Source organism: Lonchura striata, chromosome 6 (assembly GCF_046129695.1).
Source record: "Lonchura striata isolate bLonStr1 chromosome 6, bLonStr1.mat, whole genome shotgun sequence".
Classification (NCBI taxonomy): Eukaryota; Metazoa; Chordata; class Aves; order Passeriformes; family Estrildidae; genus Lonchura; species Lonchura striata.
Window position 1 is genome coordinate 15,108,031 of NC_134608.1, and position 19,657 is coordinate 15,127,687.

At 40.7% G+C, this 19,657-nt stretch overlaps 1 protein-coding gene across 1 annotated transcript; it reads left to right on the top strand.

Annotated features, from left to right (window-relative positions):
- The first annotated feature begins 5,253 nt into the window (after positions 1-5,253).
- On the top strand, positions 5,254-11,297 carry LOC110481170 (alpha-1-antitrypsin). The gene is made up of 5 exons (XM_021549643.3): positions 5,254-5,332; positions 7,000-7,641; positions 8,294-8,564; positions 9,106-9,253; positions 10,965-11,297. The coding sequence occupies exons 2-5, from the start codon at positions 7,014-7,016 to the stop codon at positions 11,172-11,174; spliced, it is 1,257 nt and encodes a 418-aa protein (XP_021405318.2). The 5' UTR covers positions 5,254-5,332; positions 7,000-7,013; the 3' UTR covers positions 11,175-11,297.
- The last annotated feature ends 8,360 nt before the right edge of the window (positions 11,298-19,657 follow it).

Consider the following 19,657-nt stretch of genomic DNA (forward strand, 5'->3'; position numbering starts at 1 on the left):
TTGGTAGGTTTCCAGTAGAAGGAAGGCATATCTGCAAATTACACACTGGGAAAGTCAGTCACTTTAGACCAGGCCTGGGCACTTCCTTTGAAGGTCAAGTCTTATTCCAGACTCTCCTTTAGGACATTCAGCTGATGGCATCCACCCATATTGTATTGGCTTCCTTGAGATGGCCATTAATGAAACAAACTCTACACAAACACCCTGTGTGGAAGCAGTGCTGGGAAATGTTTTGGCTAGATATCCAGAAGTTTCTATTGGCATTGTGTTATAGATTTAATCTTGTATTTCTTGTAAGTGGACGTTCAGAAAGGACAGGATATGAATATCAGGAAGAGGAAGAAACCAAACATTGAGATTAATCCTATCTCCAGAGTTTACCTCTATGCTGGTAAATAAAAAGCCCTAAGGTCTGTTCTCTCACCATGAGGTCAGCTGCCTCGTCACAGGTTGTATCCACGTTGCTTAATTCTGACCCTGCAATGCATCCCATCTACTTCTTGGAAATGGCTCTTGGCCTGTGCTAACTCCAGACACATGCTTAGAACATGTTTGGAAGAATCATATGGTGGCATGTGTCTGAACTGTACCAAAAATATAAAAAATGTGTCTGCAGGCTGATGGCCAGGTCTGTTCCCCAAAACTGCTCTTTGTACTGGGACAAATGGAGCCAGAGTGAACAACAGGGGAGTGGGAAAGTGTCCCCTCATCACTCAGCCCTACAAGCTCCCTCTCTGCTCTCAATTTGCATTTTTTTGAATAACACTAAGTTCCAGGTGAAGCTGATAGTCCTTCACTACTTCTCAGAAATGAGGGAGCTGGAGACCATGATGTGCAATAAGACTAGGCAGTTCAATAAATGCCCTTCAAAACTACATCAAGTCACAGACTGTGAGACTCCCATGTACTTAGCACAGATGTGTTTGGGTGGTCTCTCCTGATTAGTCCTGTGCATTTGCTGTAATTCTGTATGCTTATTTTCACAGTAAGTGTGAGTGCTTATTTTCAAAAGGCTGCTCCTCATTAAGGATTTGTGCAGCTCTTTAGATGATACTGCAACACTTTGATGATGCAGTTACCAAAAACACTTCAAAGCTGAGCACATGGAAACTACCATGAAGAATAAAATATGAAAGTTTAATTATGTTGTAACATAAATGAACTCAAATGTAATTTAAAATGTTATACAACTTACTGTGGAAGCATAGGCATTGTCCATTATCCCCTTTCCTCCTTAAAAATATCAAAACCAAGATTTTTGTTACGATCCAGAAAGTCTGTCACTAGTTCAAGGACCCAGCTGCTTGCTAAGTGTGGCCTGATGCTGCAAACTGGAACAAGCTGGCAGAAAAAGGCCATTGGAGAGTCTCCTTTGGCAGGTGGACCTCTTGTTGAGAAAGGCTCAGCACCCAAGGCCAGCAGCATGCAGCTATCCTTCCAACAGCTGTGCAGGGGCAGGCAGAGAGAGCAGGCAGAGGGGGAGGTGATAAAGAGCATAGCTCCCCACTCCTCAGACCTGGCAGTGATGTTAAAGCAGAGTACAACTGCAGTAATACTACTGCCAAATTACTTCTGGGCCAGAGAGAAATAATCAAATCCTAGGTGATCAATTCATTCTCAGTGTCAGACCAAAGGGAAACTCATTTTTTTTGATTGCTAAACATGTTTAGAAGTTATTTTACTGACAAATCAGAATGACGAATGTGGCTTTAACCTGATAAATTAATAACTATGGAAGTTCTCACAGGGCCAGATGGATGAATTTAGGAGTTGCTTTTGGCATGGTACCCAGATATGAAATTAAAATTTTACTTTTTCTTTATCCATGACTGCATGAAATGTTCTTTTGGTGCATGTGAGCCTATTGTCCTTAACTGTCAACAGCTCAGGGGCCACAAGAGTAAGAAAACTAAGCTCCACAGGAGCAGCAGATCTTTTTGGGTGGTGCCAATGGATAGTCCTCAGAAATGTACACTCTTCCTTATAGTTTTATAGGCAAACGACTGCCCAAGAACCCTGCAAGTGTTTTCTTCTCCCTGCACAGCTTCTCTACTGCTTTTGCTCTGCTCTCCCTGGTCTCTGGAGCCACCAGTCAGGCTCAGGTGCTGGAAGGGATGGCTTTTGACTTCACTGGCACTCAGGAGGGCACAGCAATTTTCATTTTCTCTCCTTTATTTTAATTCTGGGAGTTACACATGCCGTCTCTAAGTTCTTGTACCATTGTTACTAATTCAGGGGTTTTGTCTATAGTCCTAACTACTTGAGTTTGATGTATCTTTTGAAAAGAGAAAGTCAAGCTAAGATACATTTTGAGAGCAAAATTTTGGTCTACTTACTATTACTTACTTACACCCCTGTTTTAATTGAGTGTTTTTTATAAAACTTCTAACAACTAGTTTTGAAAATCTTTGGTAGTGTCAAGTATGTCTACAACTCTACTATCCGCGAACCTAATGGAAAATATATCAGGAAAATCTGAGATGAGCTGTCAGTGACAAATCACCCATATTGAGCATTACAGTGCTGGCTGATTAACTTCAATGGAATTCACATCAGGGCCTAAATGCTTGTATGCTTTTGGAAACACTTTTTCATTCAATGCTAGGAGATTATTTTCTGAACACTGATGAAATAATCATCTGAGGTAAAATGTCTGTTAAGAGAAAAGGAATCATACCTGATAAAAAAGAAGCTTTATTTTCTTCTGAGATATAGCACAGAAGGAAAAATGGAGTATTTGGTTCTGCTTATAAAGCTTTTTTCTAGCAGACTTCTAGAGTTTATATGAAAATTCAATTAAAAGATTCCTACTGCATTGGTGAGGGAAGTTAAAAACAAAGTAGAAAAGATCTAGTTTCTATTCCCAATTCTGTCACAGACTTTTGCTTAGCCTTCAGCTTTTTTTGCTTTCTGTTAGCTATGCTGGTTTTTGAAATGGGAGCACTTTCATTATTTGAGGAGAAAAGGATTAAGTATTTCTACGACATGGAAAGTATATTTGGGATGCCCTCTACAGAAAAAGATAAAAGTACTGAAAGGAGTACTACTTATACCAGTTTTGCAATGATACCAATCTCCTGATTTTAATGGAGTTACATATGTCAAGAAGTCAATTTAGATGAACTTTTGTAGACATACCTTGAATGATATATCTTTATAGGGGAGCAAGAGATAGCTGCATGATGATTTATCATGCAATGTACACATTTATCTTACTGATCTTTTGTTTATACAGTCAGAAATCCTTTGCCCTGGAAAGCCCTCAAATATAACAAGCAAAGCCAGCATATAATAATCAGATGACCAAGCAGCAACTGAAATATGATAATCTGATGACCAAGCAGCAACAGAAATAAGTTAATGATATGGGATGAAACTGCTCCTGTAAGGAGGAACACACATATTGCATAACTGAGCAGAGTCGGGGAGAGCAGAAAGAGAAATAATTAAATTATTCCTTAATTCCTTCCATATAGACCATTATCAGGCCAATGGGAAAAGCATGTCTGTCAGTCCTTTATACAACTGCCCTGTTCCTGGAGCAAGAGTCCCCCTGTCCCAGACACCACTTATCTCAAAGCACCCAGGAACTCCACACTCTCTTCTTTGCAATTCCCCTGGATGGCTCTCCTTTGCAAAACTACACAAAATTTCTAGTTTGGCCTTGCATATCCCCATGTTCTGTGGACACAGCCATTTTCAACAATAGGAAGGTGCAGGGAAGTAACAAACTGCTTTCTTCTCCCTGTGTTTTTCCTGGCTGACATGCAGGTGATATGTGTGACTGTGTGGGGTAATTCACCCTCATTTTCCATTGCCTTCAACAGATGCAACATATATTATCCAAGAGTCTCTATTTCTGCCACCTATGACCTAAGGGAGATTTTCAAAGGACTGGGCGTGACTGATGGGTTCATTAACCATACTGACCTGTCTGAAATTGCTGGGAAGCTGATTCTTTGAAAATGGTCATTTGTGTGTCTTAACCTTATCTAGGAAGACACTTAGGCCAGGGTGAGAGGATCTGGTGCCTGGGAGTTGTGAGCAGGGACAGAAGCAACTTTCCACTCCCTCCCTGACATGCTGTGTGCTGCTGCATCTCCTGGGAGAAAGGAGAGGAATCAATGCAGCTGCTTTGCTGTGCCCAGAAATTCTTCTCAAGAAACAGTGGCATCCTTTAGATGGTTAGCCAAGCATTAGAACTGGGCTGAAAGATTAATGCTATCTATGTAGGCAGGCCTAGGCTTGAGAGAAATATCTTGTCTTTGCTAGAGTTAAGCAACAGCATACTTGCTACTCCTGAGACTTGGTCATTTTACAAAATACTGCAATAAACTTTCTGGGTACTTGCACATATCATGAAAAAAAACTCTGTAGGAATACATTCTGACCAACCCTGCCTCTGTCTTGTAAGAGAGAGTAGTTACATAGCAATAACAATGATGGTTGATTCCTATGTGTAGATAAATTGTAAGTTTACCTGGGGCGAAATCATGTACACTCAATGGAAATAATTAGTCATTGCTAATTAGGATAAGTGCCATGCACCTCATCCTTAAATAACCTTCTAAATAGCTAAATTGTGCCTGCTTCAGCTTCCTCTGAGAGGGATCCTGGTGTAAGATACATATGATATATATGTAATTTATGCTTATCCTATGCACAAGGGGTTAAGATCTTCTCTCTTCTCCCCAGTTAACATTTTGCTGTGGAAAAGTTTGACTATTTCATTCTGTCATTTGTTTTCTTATTTCAGTTATTTTTCAAGCTATGCTGTGCTTTGCTTTTCACTTCAGTAGTTTCTAAAATATTCATCAATGGTCCCTCAAAAAGCTGACCAGTGTTCTGAGCCCATCAAATAATGACATTTAGGGCAGGGTGGAGCTATACCTGAACAAACTTGCTGCTGCCTTGGGTACTCAATTAGATGGTATTGTTGCATCAGGGTATCCTGTGCAGGAAGTTCATTGGGACAGGGCATCCATGTTCTTGGCTTTTTCTTAGCTTTACAGTTCTTCTCAAGTTCTATTTGCAGGAACTGATTTACCACAGCTATTGGTAAAGCAATTTTACGTACAGTTTAGCTTGAGCCAAGAGTAGTAAAGTTTCTGATCCTTCTCTCCCTTTAGAGCCCTAGGTGCTGGCATCATTCTGGCCGTGTGATGGGAAAAAGACTTTAAATATTTGATATCCAGAAAAAAATAGTTTACTTAATCTTTGCTTTGCAAATAACTCTTATTTGTCCTGTTTAATCTTTACCAGGGGACATTACCTTAATACTAGAAAGCAAATGAATGAGGGAAGAAGCACTGTGAAAGAAAAGTCCAGCACAGTAAGTACCATACTATACTTTCTTAGAAGTCTTTGAATTTATCCTGTGTGTGATCCCTTCTATTTACTGCTTAATTTGTTTTGTATAGTAATTGGAAGTTATTTTAGCTTCTGGAAGCATTTTCTGAATGTTTGAAACAAAATTCATTCAGCGATCCATCTCCTAGATATAGTGACAGGATGATAGGGATGTGAAATACAAAATGAATAGCCAACAGTTAGTACCAGGATGAAGAACGAAGCCTTTTTCTGCTCCCAGAGGAATAAATTTAGTTAAAATCTCAATGTCCCAACTATCCCAGGTCGACGCAGGGCTAATGAGAGTAGCTTCATTTCTGTCCAGTATGCTTAAAGGCCAGGCTACTTGCAGTCAAGTGGCCTGGAAGAGAAATCAGTCTCTCTCAAAGACGGATTTGGAGAATTATGAAATGAATCATTACCAGAACAAAATTAATTACTAAAAGCTAGACTGCTTTTTTTTTTCCTGAGTCATTGTGCATATACCAAACATTTTAGACATGCTGAGTATAGCTCCCATACTCAGCACTTCAACACCTCATATCTCCAGTTTTTCATAATGAATATCCAGAAAAGAGGAAACCTGGAAATTACAACTCCTCATAATAAGTCTGGTACAAGACCTGAACCTGGCATTAGACACACAGCCTGAGGCAGATTCTGGGCAGAATCTCATTCTCCAGGATGAGTATACAGCTGCTATGAACAGTATTCAGACCATCTCTATTTCCCTGAGGGCCACTGCTTGCTTCATGGGTTTGAGTTTCTGTCATTTGAGATAATTCAGGTGTGGTACTATATGGAGAGCATTTTTCTCCAATATGTTGCAGGATTCCTCCCCCAGAAGGACAGAAGAGAGACTGTGGGGTTATGTAGAATTTGTTTATGTTGGTTGAAGGAAAAGGAAAGGTTATCAAATTACATATACACAGCAAAGCAGATTCCACTGTAGCTTTTCCTCAGCTCCTGAGTCTTGAGCTTTGCAATTTTATGGATATCTTATGTGCAATATAGAGTGTCAAAAAAAATTTCTCAATTTAGCCTCAATTTGCTGTAACACTTAAGGTAAAGTCTTGAAATAATATAGGTCTTCAGTCAGAGCTGTTATATAAGAGGCAGAAATATATAAACAGTTTAAGGGCTGAGCATTTAGGTGGATTTTATAAACTGCTATAACTATCTCTTCAAGGCTTGAAAACCAAAGTCATAATAAGACCATGGGTACCACAGAAACATATCAGCAAAAGTTGGTCTCTCTGCCACAGTACTAACCAGATAGATGGGTGCAAATGCAGGAGCTCAGCCATGCACCCCAAGGCACTGAGGAATGCACTGAGACCATGCTATTCAGAAGCAAGAACTATTTCACACATAATACCTCAGGAAAGCTGATTCTTCCCTGGCAACACAAGATTATTGTCTTATTTCCTTTGCTTCTTGGTCACAAACTAAGAAAACTGACTAGAAATAAACTGTAGGCCAGTCCATTCCAGAGGCCAAGTAGAAGAGTAGTTCTAATGACTGATATCTGAAAATCAGTATCTGGAATACAAAATCTTTTTATCCAGTAATGAATGGAATACAAAATCTTTTTATCCAGTAATGAAAACCTTCTCTAGATCTAAAAGTTGGTTTGTTCTTTCTTAACAGGACTGCTCAGGACAATGAAGTGTGCACTGTATTTGTGTTTGCTGTTTCTTGGACTTCAAGTCCAGGGTCAACAGCAGGTACAACAAATACCAGTGCCAGCAGACCAGTCCCAGGCTGATCGTGAAAACTTGCCTTATGTCAAGCTAGCCCCCAGCAACGCTGACTTTGCATTTAAGCTTTACAAGCAGATCAGAGATGACGTGGGCGACGGGAACGTTTTCTTCTCTCCTTTGAGTATCTCCGCTGCCTTTGCAATGCTCACCCTGGGGGCCAGATCAAACACGCTCAGAGAGCTGCAGAAAGGCCTTGCCTTCAACCTGACACGGATGGAGGAGCAGGAGATTCATGAGGGATTTCAGCATATCCTCCAGATGCTGAATGACCCTCACCGAGAAGACCAACTGAACATGGGCAATGCCCTATTTGTAGACAGCCGAATGGAATTGCTTCAAAACTTTTTAAATGGTGTCACAAATTTTTATCATGCTGAACCTGTTTCTAGTAACTTCCAGAATCTTCCACAGGCTATAAAGGAAATCAATATGTACGTGGAAACAAAAACACATGGCAAAATTGTTGATTTAGTCAAGAGTCTTGATCCGGAAACAGTGATGGTTCTCATTAACTACGTTTTCTTTAGAGGTGAGTGATAGACATGGCTAGCAGCTATACAAATCAGCTGTGGAAGTTCTAAGAAACAAAACTTTTCCCCATTGTGAACACATCTTATCATCTAATTTAAAACACATCTTTCTGGTTTTAAATTACACAGGAAAATATTTGAAAGACAGGTATAAAGAATCATTTTCTAAATGAGAAATTTTTAAAAAATGAGAAAATAACAGAACCAGCAGAAGTACTGATCAATGTCCTATAAATTTTAAACCAGGTTCAGAGCTGAAGATATTCAGAACTTATGATCATTTGTTGAAAGGCACAGGTATTTGCCTGTGCAGGACATGGTCAAACACAGATGACAATTGCATTAAAGAAATGAGCCTGAAGCTTGTATAGTTGGAGCCTGTGAAGGATCTACCATTATCTGAACAGGCAAAGATTCATCTCTTTTCCACTGCAAGCCTCAACTTATACTTTTCTTGTGTGATTTTTATTAAAACCATTGAAAAGAGATGAAGCTTCTTTCCATGTCCAGGCACCAAGCATCCTTAAATTGAGCTAGGCTTGTTGCTGTCTCTATGGTTCAAGTACATTATTTTAAGCATCAATTAATGTGATATGTCTTTATTAGTCCCGTTTTTTAATTTCAATTCTATACTCATGCTTTTTTCCAAAGGCTCCTGGGAAAGACCTTTCAACAGTTTAAACACGAGAGATGATGACTTCTTTTTGGATGCCAAGAATTCTGTTAAGGTCAAAATGATGCATCAAAACAAGAACTTTAATGTCCACAGGGATGAGAAGTTGTCTTGCTGGGTAGTAGAAATCCCATACATAGGAAATGTTACTTCATTTTTTGTTCTGCCTGATCAAGGGACAATGAAACAGGTGGAAGATGCTCTGCTAAAAGAAACAGTGTCTAGCTGGTTGAGAGCATTTGAAAAAAGGTAATATTTTAATTTTGGCTTTGTTTAAATATTGAATAGGCTAAAACTACTCATCTAGGAAAGGTAAAACTTAGGATACCATTATGAGTTCCAAGTACAGCTCTGAGGAACAAGCACTATTCAGCTTCTTTAACTCAGACAAGCTATCATGTAATTGCATGCCAAAGGGGAACCCTCTCAGCTCCCCCAGTCACAGCTCCCAGTTGTGAGGATCCTGCACATGGGTAGGTTGCCCTCAGGAACCTGCCTTCAGTAGGAGGAATCTAGTTAAAGAGAAAATTCAATTTCTTTTTCTCCAGTCTGAATGATGCCTTCCAGTCAGTGACTTTCATAAACCATCACTCTACCCCTGCACCCCAGATCAGCCTCTGGCTGGTGGGACAGGTACCTCAGTTTCTGCTTCTCTAACATGAGATTTTTCATGTCTTAGAAAGCCAAGCCTTAGCTCCATGGGTATTTGGGATGGATATACACCTGCAACAGTTAGTGCTTCAAGAGATCTTGCAATAAAAAACTCACATTTTTATTTATTTTTGAAAAGAAATATCTACTTAGATCTTCCAAGATTCTCTGTCTCCGGTTCCTATGATGTTAAGAGCCTGTTTAAGAAAATGGGCGTGGCAGAGGTGTTCAGTGATCAGGCTGATCTCTCTGGAGTGGCAAAAAATCATCTTCTGAAGGTTTCTAAAGTAAGTATGTAAGAGATGGTAATCAAGAGATTTTTCTGCCTTATTTGTATGCAGGTTTGATCCTACAAATAGGCTGATCCTACCTCTGAAGTGTAGCCATTGTTTAATGATGGTAATAAAGGAAGGAAAAGGTTAGGCATCAAATGGCTGCTATTCCTACACTTTAATATTAAATTGTTTATTGCACAGTAATCCTACAAATTTTGCTGAAAGTCTCTGGAGGAGAAAACAACTGGAAAGCATAGCAGGAATAATTTCACAAAAAGCTGGTGTTAAAGAAGCAATGCATGACAAAAATCATAGTAACGACCTAAGTCTGGGAACAGTCATTCTTATACTGTGTATAAACCTTTCATTATTCCATTGTCTGAGCACTTCAGAATTTATATGGACAACAGACTTGTGGGAAAGGGATAGCCCCATTTCACAAGCAAGAAATGAGAAAGCAGACAGACAAAATGATTTCTCTAGAGTCCCAAGGAGTATATGCCTTGTGTCATGAGGGAGGTGAGCCTTCCCTCTCTCCTTCACTTGTGAGACTACCCCTAGAGTTCAACACATCCAGTGTGGGGCTCCCAAAGACAAGGGACACATGGATAGCCTGGAGCAGAGGGAGTCCAGAGGAGGGTGAGCAGGATGGCTGTGTGGCTGCAGCACTGCATGTGTGAGAGAGGCTGGGAGAGCTGGAGCTGCCAGTCAGGAGAAGGGAGGGTGAAGGGGGGGTTCTTAGCACTGGCTGCAGACATTTATTAGAAACGTAGAGGCAAGATGAACACAGACTCTTCTTGCAGATCAGCTGTGATACATTAAGGGACAACACACAAAAGATAGAAAATGGGATATTCTGATTGGGTTTTATATTAAAAAATTCACCATGAGGGTGATCAAAAAATAGTATGGGTTATTTATGAAATTTCTGTCCTTTGAAATACTCAAATCCCGACTGGATTAAATCCTGAGTAACCTCATTTGGTGTCAGAGGTGACACAGTGCAGGAGGGTTGGTGGCATTCAATGGCCTCTAGAGGTCCTTCCATCATATATTATTTGTGATTCCTCACATTCCTCCCTATGTCATGTGGAGACACCTGGATTGTAGATATGGGATTAATGCCTGGAAAGCCAAGTAAACTGGTGAAGGTAAGCAGAGACTCATGAGAGGAAATTTTAGATGTGTTGCAGACAATGAAGGAAGAAAACAGAGGGCTGTCCAAAACCAATGAAATAGCTCATGTGAATGCCTAAATATGAATTTGCTATACTTACCACAGAAAGTCCTGAAAAATCTTATCCATTGGCTGTGTTACAGAAAGACACTCTATAAAGCTTGTCACTATTGTTTTTGCAGAGAGAACTATTTTGCTTACACAGAAATTGATGCAAAATGAAAAAATTCTTCTTTTGTGTTCCGTATGTGTTCTCCTGTTTTGTTCTTTTGTGTCTCAGTTACTCTGAGAAACAATAGAATAACAAATATTCTCTATGTTGCTCAGTCTATGCAAGCAGGCATGTTTGACTCTGACTGTTGAAGAAAACTTTTCCTGAACTCAGAGCAAACTTGGAAACACTAGTCTTTTTTTCACACAAGTTCTACATTCATTCTGTAGGGTTTTTTTTAAGGATTACCTTCTCACAGTGTTAAAGCAAGCAAAATTTCCCCCAGCTGCTTCTCTCTCTTCTGCACTTGGATTATAATCTCTGTTTCCTTGCAGGCAATTCACAAGGCCACGGTGGATGTCAGAGAGAATGGCACAGAGGCTGCTGCAGCAACTATGTTAGAAGTTGTACCATACAGTCTACCATTTCCTCCTCCTCCTCACATCACCTTCAACAGGCCCTTCCTGATAATGCTTATCGACAAAACCACTGATGGTCTGCTCTTTCTGGGGAAAATTGTCAACCCAGCTGCTGAGGAAGACTAGACCAGAGCACCTATACTCTCCAGGGCAGAGAGGAGAGCTTGTGCACATCCCAGGAATTTCTTTGCAAAGTAGGACTAGAACTGATCTGATGCATAACTAACAAATAAATAAATCTTCTGCCAAGTTCTTCTTTACTTTAAAACTGACATTTGGGTACAAACATGATAGGCCATTCTTATAAAATTGCTCAGCCCAAGTAGGCAGCCATGGGATCTTCAACAGATACACATTTTCTGTGTAGTTATCATGGTGTCAGGGGTTTTTGTATGCAGGTACAACTCCCTGCTGTTGGCTGAGAAACTTCCTGTGTCTCCCATTTTCTGTCCTAGCCTCACAAACCACAAGTCTATCCCTTTCAGCTGGGGAACCCTTCTTTCCCTCCCTCTCATTCCACCATGAATCTCAGGAGAAGTCTCCTTCCTCTTTGAAGTCCTTCCATGGAAAGGGAAACAGAGACACAGAGTTGTTTTACCTTTCCTCTCCTAGATGGTGGATGCTCCTTGGTAAAGAAAAATACTTTTCCTTCTAGCTTGACAGCTGCCTTCTACCAGATTCAAACCTTGCCCCCCTCTGCAAAATTCTCAATATTTGCTCCAGAATAAGGGGCCCAGCATTCCTGGCAAGACAAGAATTCAGCTTTTTTGTCAGTGAAACCTGTACATCATTGCACATATTATCATCTTTAATGGTTTTGTGCATGCACAGTAAAGCATGGGATCCCTAGGAGAACCAGATATGGCAAAACACAACCTCTGGTTCCAGAAGCTGGTGACTGCATCACTGGTCATGTCTCTTGTCCACATGCCAGCTGATCATATTGACCTCTACTTGCTTCAGTAAGCTCAGGCTGCAGAGTGCCTCCAAGAGGATTCTCTCCATTAAGCTGATGTTCAGGATGCAGAAAGGTGACTTGGGCACCTTCCTGAGTACTGAGTAGGCAGAAGCCAACACTACCAACAACACTATGTGAAGGGAAAGTTGTGCTGCAGCAGGTTATTTTTATTAACTAGCAAATAAAAATAAAGTAGGATAGTAGTAAGACATAGTTGAAAACACCTTCCCCCCAAACCCTTCCTTCTCATAGGCTCAATTTCACTCCTAACTTCTCTACTCCTCTCTCTGAGTGGTGCAGGAAAGCAGACACAGGGGCAGAGGAGTTGAGGTTGGTTTATAATACTTCATCTCTGCCACTCCTTCCTATTCCTGATCTTCTTCTGCTGCACCATGATGACAGATGGCAGTGCTTCAGGAACTGCTCTGGCAGTCTTTCCTGAAGGATCCAATCCATCAGGAACACACTGCTCCAGTGTGGTCTTCTCTCCATGGGGTTGCAGGTCCTGCCAGGACCTGCTCCAGGGCCAGCTCTCCACAAGCTGCAACTTCTTCTTGGCCACATCTACTTGCTCTGGCATGGAGTCCTCAAGCAGTGTGGGCTTCTGCTCACCACAGTCCACGGGCTGTCCCGAGGGGCACAGCTGCCTCACCAGGGGCTTCTCCAGGGCCTGCAGGGCAAGCTGTGCTCCAGAGTCTGGAGCACCTCCTGCCCCTTCTTCTGCATTGATCTGAATGTCTGTGGGGCTGCTTCTCTCACTTGTTATTTTAGTCCTCCCTCTCACAGCTGCTACACAAGGTGTTTTCCTTTTTCTCAACTGCATTCCCCAGAGGTGCCCCTATCTCGGCTGCAGGGCTCAGCTGTGTTATGTGGTAGGTCTGTTGGAACCCTCTGGAATGGGCTGGAACTGGTCATGTCCAGCACAGGACAGCCCCAGCCTCTTCTCACAGAGGCTGCCCTGCAGCCCCCTCTGGCAGCCCCTCTGCACAAACACCAGACACACAGAACCCAGCCCACAGCTGGGGTTCACAATTCACGGGTAATGCCACTTCATGAATGGGTAGAACACTTTGATGGTGCTAAAGAACTGCCAGGAGCTCCTTCAGTGTCCTCTCAGCATCCACAGCTGGAGGACACTTCTCCACACAGCCTGAACTGAGCCTCAGGACAGCTCAGGTCTCTGCTTCCTCCTTGGGCTTCCAGATTCAGCTCTGCCCTCCTCCTTATGAGGAGCTGGAATCAAAGAGTCCACTGAAGGGGCCCGGGGCTCCCTGGAACTGCTGGAGGGCTTTAGCTTCTGGTTAGGCTGGGTTAGAGCTGCTAAATGCTTCTGCAATGTGGTTTGGTTTGGGAAAGCCCTGGCAGGTCATGTGGTGGAAAGAAAACCATAGTTGCATTTTTGCAGTGAGAGATAATAAAGCCTTTAATGTGAGCAAGCACAGACCTTTTCACGGTCCTATGGGAAAAAAAGAACCCTCAACCTCTAGCCAACCTATTCACACAGACCTAGACTTGCTTAATGCAAAATATTTTCTCTATAACCATCCCCTTATATCCCCCATCTCCAGATTTTAAAGAAACAAAACTAGCAATGCTCCATGGAAAATCTGAGTCAGCCATACCTGTCTAACGCATTTTGTCTCTCGGGAAAATAAAATCATTTCAGCATTGCTTGAAGGGGAAAACGTCTGTTGTTGGAGACAAGCCAAGGATTTTAGCTTTGCACAGGGCTGCCAAGCTACAAGCCTCTTCATCCACAGCTACTAATACAACTTGCTCAGTCATTGCTCCCCTGCTTTGGGAGTGGTGAGGTTTAAGGGAGCAGTTAACTGTGCACTACTTGAGACACGTTAAAGGGAAGGCAAGAAAGAAAGTAAATAGGAAACTTTGTATTGTCTCATTTTTTCCCTTCCCCTCTGCCCAATTCTGCAGAATAAAACCCAGGAACAACCCCAGTTTTATTGTTTACTAGATAACCAAAATAAAAACCTTTGTAAAAAATCTTAATTATCCTCTTATAAGAGCTGTGAGATTTTCTTACAGAAAATAGTGCAAGTTCACTTGATGTCTAATGGGTTAAATGCATTTTTTTTGAGGGTAGAAAAAATTATTTCAGCTGAGAGGATAGTTCCCAGCTATGCTTCTGTAACTTTCCTGCAACTGCAAATAAGAACAATTTTTTTAGAAAAGTTTTAAAAGGCAGACCAATGATTTCTCAAATAAACATTAAAGTTCAAAGACTTTGTTGGAAACTTAGATGGATTTTGGAAAGGAGATTAAAGAGTTGGAAGAGAACAGGAGTGTTGAGCTGATTTGCTCAGTTATTTTAGCTCCATGGTGGAGCTAGGGGGAATATAGCAAGAACATGATGATTTATCAGAAAAAGTGAAAGCTTTACAGATGTTCAGAAAGTCTGCCTTAAACCAAAAGCAACACTTTGGCCCAGCTGTAGATACTCTGAATCAGCTCTGGCTGAAACTGAAATTCTACCAGAGGAAAACATATCCCCCTGAGCCAAGGTAACTCCTGCAGACTGAGAAACTTCACATTTTCAGGAGCAACATGGAAAGAAGAGGGAGAGTAAAATCTCTCTGAAGAGTACATGGAACACTTGGCTACATTTCAATGTACCAATGCCCCCACAGTTCAGACACATGGCCCCAAGGGAGAGAAAATGTGGTGTCAGCACATGGAGTGGACTGCCCATGTGTTGTGGCCTGTGCAATCAGGGATAACTAGCCTCACCTCAACCTCCACCAGCACAACACCTACAGGAAACTAGTTAAAATCTCAAGGATATGCATTTTGATCCTTGATGACTTCCCTTGTTAACTAAAAAAGTATCATCTACTGCTACCATATTGGAATATCTGGCATATAGGATTGCAATGAGGGGTAAAACTAGACTGCATTAACTTTGCAATGTTTGACCTCCATTTTGTACAGAGACAGACAGGTCTCTCTGTGCCTTCATTAGTCATCTGTCTCTGATGTGTTTTGGTGTCAAGGCCCTACTTGAGGAAAAAATGCATTTGAAATGTTTAGAGACAGCAGTACTTAGCTGAAGTGACAGGAGTCCTGACCTAAAACTCCCCACAATCATCCCTAAGTGGAGATGGAGATTATCTGAGCAGTGCTTTTGTTTTGTATTTCCTAACAGTCTGACTTGACATTCAGCAAAATTATGGCTTTTGAGAAGCAATATGGAATGCTGTAGGCAGCAAGCTGTCATACCTGAAAAGTAACATATTGCACTTAAAAGTTACTGTGAACTCTCTTGATTTGTCTGAAATGCACCTATTGAAATAAGAACCATAAATAGCCACCAAATCAGAAAAACTCCAAAGGAAAACCACCATGATTTACAACAGCTTGTTATGTTGAATATGTTGAATAGTTTTTTCTGCTTAGGTCTCTTCAAGACCCTCTTTTTTTCTTTTTTTTTTTTTTTTTGGCAAGGTTGAATTGCCTCCTTTCAGTTTAATGAAGTATCACCTTTGCAACTGTCTTGCAAGGAAGGAAATGCATCTGGGGATCTCAGGTCTATGCATTAAAGGAATTCCACAAGATTGTGGAGAAGACCAATGCCCTTGACTCCCTTGATTAGATAATTAGGTACTCCTACCCCACTTGGCATGCATTATTTTTAGTAAATCTGGAGTTCCTTGATGACTGAGAATTCAAGCAAAGAATTTCTTATGAGCCCTTGGGAGAACTGCTAGCTAAGCCAATATCTATTCCATGCACAATCACGTGGATATTCTTGCCAGCTACATTTCTTTGAAGATGTGCCAGTAGAGGCAATAATAAAGGGGCACATCAGGATTTTAGTCTTTTAAGACTGTTAACTCTTGCTAGGTCTGTTAATTTTTTCCATGAAAATGGTTAGTCCCATTTGTAAATCTGTGAGTCATTAGGCAAGTACCTCACATTTACATCAAAATTTTGCATGCCTACATGATGTGCAGATGTCAATGGGAGCTGTAGACAGATGTATTGATTGTGTATACTGCCATAGGTAGGATTGATTTCAGCATTTACCTATGGCACTGAAAAAAACAGAAAACAGAAAACTACAAATTCTGTCTAATTTAAGAATACAGCCATTCCTTCCAAATCTCTGCAGAGTCTGTGGCACTTACTCATGTACAGTGCATTTATATCACCAACTCTTATTCAACTCTTCTCCAAGAATGAAGTGCCCAAAACTGAGCACTATCTATTCCGTTCTGTGAGGACCCTCTGCAACCCTGGACATTCACTTTCAGACCTAAAAAAAATCAATATCTGTAGTGCTGTGTAAGTGTTGTGGAAGTTTAGAAAAGGGTCAAGCTGACCCTAATAGAGCAGTTCATATGGAAGAACCAGGTTCCTCGAAGAGCAGATGGCTTTAACTCTAGATTGAGATGCAGATTTCCTTGCTGAGGACCACATGTGCATGTGGATGTGAAAGTGAGAAAGCAGTATCAGGATTCCTTCTCTCTGACAGCATCAATTTTAAACAATTTAATTTCCCATCTTGCAGGCTCTTTGGTATGAGAATTTTTGGTAGCCCGTAAGGGTTGTAGGTGGGGAGTAGGTTGTGTAAACATCCTCTCATAACTTTTTAATTAGTTGAATGATATAAACAATTCCAATATTAAAAAAACCCAACCACTTATCTTAAATATAATTCGGAGTGCCTGTCACTTTCTCATCTACATCCCTATCTCTTGCACTCCCTGTGGTATTACAGCAGGAAAATAAATTAGATAAAAGCTAAACATGAGCCAACTCTCTGACTCAGCCACTGAAACATGTGTTGTAAGGATTCAGGGAAAGAATTCTCTGCTGTACCAAGAAAAGAGAGAGTTTATTAGTTTCTACAGGTTTCCAAAAATGAGACAGCTTGATCTGGAGCTTATCTGAAACTCATGCAAGGGCCTCAGAAAAATTACAGTAAAAACTAGAAAAACAATTTAGAAAACTTGCTTTCCTAAAACTGCAGACATAAAGAAAATAATTTTCCATGCCTCTCACCAGAAATATTATTAGGTAGTAAAACTTTCAGAGCACCAGTAATTATGAGTACTTCTTGGTGGATCCAACCATCTGGTTACAGGATAAATATGCCATTGCAGAAATAAGATTTCTGTGGTCAAGAAAACCCTAAAACAAACCTGGCTAAACAGAGGTTCATTGAATATTTCCTAATGATTCCTCTTTTTCTTCATTTAGCTTTATTTTCCACTTGCTTCTCAAAGGTCTCATGAACAAAGAATTTCATTATAAAATTACCCAGGATCATGGCAAAATATCAGTTAAAGCCCAAATGAAGACCAAACTAAGTAAATATTATAGTTAGTCTCATAAGCACTGAGTGGCTGCCTGCCTGGGTGGTGAAATCCCATAGACATAGTAAATCTTTTGTTTATATTACAGAAATGAAAATGTAGGAGGAATAGAAGGTCCTTTGGAATTACATGCTATAAAAAAACCCAGAAAAAATTCATTGGAATACAAATTTTTATTGGTTGCTATGTTTACATACACTAGAGGCCAGGAGAGGACAAACATTTTAACAATACAAATGTAGTCTGGTCTCTTGTTTTTCATACAATACTACAAGGGCAACACATCACTTACTCTTCTTGGAAAAAGCCCTTTTGTCTCTAAGGGTCTACTCTGAAAGGGAGAAGTTCTTCTTCCCTAGTTTTACTTCAACTAAATGGCATATAATTACTGAATGGCCTATACAGAATGGAAGTTTTTTTCTTCAGGGGTATTTCTCCCCTTGTGCTGTGACATCAAGGTTTACAATTCCCCCAAAGGTGGTAACTTCAGCATGTTGCAGAATTGCTGGGAAGGAGCAGGGTGAATCATCCTTTCAGCATTTTGCCCAGAGTGGTCATGGTTTAAGGAGCTATTATACCCCAACTGAAATAAAACTTCTCTCCTTACCAGAACAGAGCCTGAAAATTCCTACTCCACTATGGAAGACTATAATCCCCCTACTTAACTCCTTCAACACTCTAAGGAGTAGTTGAATTCTGAAATAGTAGTGTGTGGGGAGATTGTGTTCAAGGGAGATTTTGAAAGAATAATTAAGTTATCTTAAAATAGGTTTGTGAATTAGTGAATAAGGGATGAAAAATAAAGTAATTGTCTGGCAGTACAAACTGAAATTATCATAATAGGTGAATAAAAAGAGGGAGCTGACCTCTTCAGACCTAATAGGAGACAATAGAAAAGGTCAGAGTTTGCAAAGAGTTTGGAAACAAAAAGAAGCAATCACCAGTGCAGTAACCACAAAGAAAAGACACAGAAATCTTCAAAGGGTGAAAAACCCCTTGCGTCTGAAGGAGTAAAAATGTATTTCTGAAGCTCAGGCAAAAAAAGTGTGCCACTCACATTCTGTTGATTTACTCATTTTCACAACAGACTGGCTCCTCCTCCCAGAGGCAGTGCCAGCCTGGGCTCCAGAGTGTCACAAAGGCCTCCAAAGCAGCGAGCATCGTACCGTGGTGGTCAGGACTGGAAACACATGGCTGTGTCTGGTAGATCACACAGATGAACTCACAAATATTCCTGCACATGGACACTCAGGTTCCCCAGTCACCTATTGGGTCGCTCTAATTACCCACTCTGTGTTCTCCAAACACAGGATCTGATATCAAGTTCTTCACATTGCACTGTGTTGTTAACCAGTAAGTACCATCCTGACTAGCAGTCACCGTGCCTGCTCCTCTGGGCTGGTCTTCCCCAGCTCATCTCCAAGAGTTTCTACCAGACCTTGCACATGGTTTTGCCCTCTGGGAACTCTGGGCTGTTTTTTTGTAGTCTTCATTATGCTGAGCCCTACGGGATACAGGAAGAAAAATTCTTAAGGATGTTTTATTGTGGGTATAGTCAGACTAAGTAACTCTAGCAATATTCAGCATACTAAACATCTTAATTTATCAATATACCATTTAGAGACTTCCTATTTAGCCATAACAGAAGAGCCTCTCATCATGACACCTTTGGTCTAAAGGCTTAATTGATCTTAAAACCACAAACTAGGAAGTTGTTCAACACTCAGATAGAAAATAAATTAGGCATGATTTGTTATTTGTGATCAGCTTAGTGTCTGTCATTAAGTTAATTCAAAGTACCGTATAAAGTATGGCTTCAATTTGTAATTATTATTTTAATTAATCCTAATATTTCTCTGTATTTAGAAATGTAACTGACTGAAATATTCTCTTTCTAGTAATCAGACATGGGGAAGAGAATAAAAGTGGCACAGTTTCAAAGGAGAGGTTGATTTTTCAAGCATGAAATGCAATTTAGAAAAGATGTCTCAAGAAGAAATGTTGCACCTGTAACATGCAACTAGCACTATAGCTTGTCAGGATTTATGAAGAAAACAACTTTATTTGATATGTCTGAATTTGGAGCTATGCTGCTGTTTGCTTTCCTCTGAAGGACTTTGATCAGAAAAGCAGGGGAAGGAGAGAATTTGCTACATCCTACCAGCCTTTTGCTGGACAAACTCTGTGAAAATCCCTTCACCCTTCATTTCTGTCATGAACCTTAGGAGACAGCAAGAAAAGCAGAGCCACTGGGACCCAGGAGTGCTCAGTGTTATTTTTGCTCTCTTGTACTGGCATGCAGCTGTGCCCAGAAGAGC